At 44.6% G+C, this 2,899-nt stretch overlaps 1 protein-coding gene across 1 annotated transcript; it reads left to right on the forward strand.

The window, feature by feature from the left end:
• The first annotated feature begins 1,359 nt into the window (after positions 1-1,359).
• LOC102748049 (phosphatidylserine synthase 1) lies at positions 1,360-2,893 on the forward strand. Its single transcript, XM_031023377.2, is given in 2 exon segments — positions 1,360-2,542; positions 2,544-2,893. Coding segments are annotated over 2 exon segments (1,413 nt in total). The 5' UTR covers positions 1,360-1,478; the 3' UTR covers position 2,893.
• The last annotated feature ends 6 nt before the right edge of the window (positions 2,894-2,899 follow it).

Consider the following 2,899-nt stretch of genomic DNA (forward strand, 5'->3'; position numbering starts at 1 on the left):
TACCCCTTTGGATCCCTACATTTCTATCTTTGGGGTAAATACCCAGTAGATAGGCAAGCAATTTTATAGTAAGTTATAAACTATTTACATTGCAGAAGATTTTTCAGTGGAGCCCAAAGTTTTAATTTTCCTTATTAGGAACAAAATATAAGAATGTTAAGTGACCGCCTAAGATCATACAGCTTGCCAGTGACAAAACTTGGTTAAAACTTTGGTCTTTTTGTGCTTAGTTCTGTGCTAGTCCAATAAGAGCCCATTTGGGTGCTAGAGAATGCAACGGTTGAAGAGAAAGACCAGAAGAAAATATGTTGGGATATAGGTCAAAGGAGCTAGCCCAGTAGGATCAAATGCCCATCTCTGTCTTCCACCTACATCTTCCTCACAATGCATTTCAAAAAATATAAGTGCACCCACTTGTGAGGAGGAGCCTTTACACCTCCATATCTGAGGCTGTTTCAAATCAAATTGGCTTATGAGAGTGGTAGGGAAATTGTAGGTTCACAATAAGATAAGTGGTCCCATTGAAGCTTTTTAATTTTTTCAGAAGCAAGAATCCACATAAATGAAGAAGAAAATAAAAAGACACTATGAACAAATGCCTTCTAGTAATTGTGCACCTATTATATGCTAATTCCATACCATTTCTCATTTAAACCTCACAGCAACTCCATCCATTCCACACCCCTTTATCTGTGACCTACTATGTATCAAGCACTGTGTGGGGTCCTGGAGATTTACTGTTAAGCAAAATATACATTATCTTTGCCCTTACGGAGCTTAGATTGAAATACTCACACTGGTTCAAGAAAGAAGACCTTTGGCACTTCCCCAAAGCTGGTTGGTTAAAACTGAGACCCTCATGTAATCTAGGATACTCACCGTATTAGTGAAAGGATAGACTTAAAATAAAAAAACAAACAGAAAACAACTGCCAGCAAGTAAAGGGAGATGAGAAGACTTATTTGTCTTAGTCTGGATTCTGGTGGAGGGAAGTAAGTTCCCCTGAAACTTTATAATTACATAACTTCAAAGATTTTGGGGTTTAAACATACATGACCTTGGGGAGGAAGTAGCATAAAAGGTGGTCCTATGTTGATAATTTAGGCAAGAGCAAAACAAATTCCCTGGAGGGACAGAGACGCTTCCTTTCACATCTACATAAATATAGATGTAATCCAGGCTTCCACAAATTTCCACAAATAAAGCCAGAAATAAATGACTGTCAAGATGAGTTCATAATTTAACATTACCAAACACAGAAAGAAGCAAGTCATCAGGAGCATAAAAAAAACAAAATCAGACCTAACAAATTAGACCCCAAAGAATTTCAGTAATGGAATGAGATGAAAAAACCCATAAGATAAAGATATTTAGGGCCCCGCCATCCGGCTGCCCTCCTGCAGCGGCTCGTCACCTCCGGGGTCCCAGCCTCCACCGGCGGGGACCGCCGCCGCCGCCACAGGTCGGGGAGGCGGGCCATGGCGTCCTGCGTGGGGAGTCGGACCCTGAGCAAAGATGATGTGAACTACAAGATGCATTTCCGGATGATCAATGAGCAGCAAGTGGAGGACATCACCATCGACTTCTTCTACCGGCCGCACACCATCACCCTGCCCAGCTTCACCATCGTCAGCCTCATGTACTTCGCCTTCACCCAGGATGACTCTGTCCCAGAGGACAGTATCTGGAGGGGCATCCTCTCTGTCATTTTCTTCTTCCTTATCATCAGTGTGTTAGCTTTTCCCAATGGCCCATTTACTCGACCTCATCCGGCCTTATGGAGAATGGTTTTTGGACTCAGTGTGCTCTACTTCCTTTTCCTGGTATTCCTCCTCTTCCTGAACTTCGATCAGGTTAAATCCCTGATGTACTGGCTGGATCCAAATCTTCGATACGCCACAAGGGAAGCAGACATCATGGAGTATGCTGTCAACTGTCACGTTATCACCTGGGAGAGGATTATCAGCCATTTTGATATATTTGCGTTTGGACATTTCTGGGGCTGGGCCATGAAGGCCTTGTTGATCCATAGTTATGGTCTCTGCTGGACAATCAGTATCACCTGGGAGCTAACTGAGCTTTTCTTCATGCACCTGCTGCCCAATTTCGCCGAGTGCTGGTGGGATCAGGTCATCCTGGACATCCTGCTGTGCAATGGCGGCGGCATCTGGCTGGGCGTGGTCGTTTGCCGCTTTCTTGAGATGAGGACCTACCACTGGGCCAGCTTCAAAGACATCCACACCACCACCGGGAAAATCAAAAGAGCCGTGCTCCAGTTTACCCCTGCTAGTTGGACCTACGTTTGATGGTTTGACCCCAGATCTTCATTTCAGAGAGTGGCTGGAATATACCTTTTCATGATCATCTGGCAGCTAACTGAGTTGAATACCTTCTTCTTGAAACATATCTTTGTGTTCCAAGCCAGTCATCCATTAAGTTGGTGTAGAATTCTCTTCATGGGTGGCATCACGGCTCCCACAGGGAGGTAGTACTATGCTTCCCTCACTGACACACGGTGCAAAAGCGTAGGAACACAGTGCTGGGGTCATTGGTTTCCTGGAAGCTATCATGTGCATAAAATTTGGACAAGATCTCTTCTCTAAGACCCAAATACTCTATGTTGTGCTTTGGCTTCTTTGTGTTGCTTTCACCACCTTCCTGTGTCTCTATGGCATGGTTTGGTATGCAGAGCACTATGGTCAGCGAGAAAAGACGTACTCAGAGTGTGAAGATGGCACCTACAGTCCAGACATCTCCTGGTCTCATGGGAAAGGCTCAAAAGGTTCTGAGGACAGCCCACCCAAGCATCCAGGCAACAACGAAAGCCACTCTTCCAGAAGAAGGAATCGACATTCCAAGTCAAAAGTCACCAACGGAGTGGGGAAGAAATGAGAAGAGC

The sequence above is a fragment of the Leptonychotes weddellii genome, unplaced genomic scaffold (genome assembly GCF_054177405.1).
Source record: "Leptonychotes weddellii isolate Sample4059 unplaced genomic scaffold, ASM5417740v2 HiC_scaffold_21862, whole genome shotgun sequence".
Lineage (NCBI taxonomy): Eukaryota > Metazoa > Chordata > Mammalia > Carnivora > Phocidae > Leptonychotes > Leptonychotes weddellii.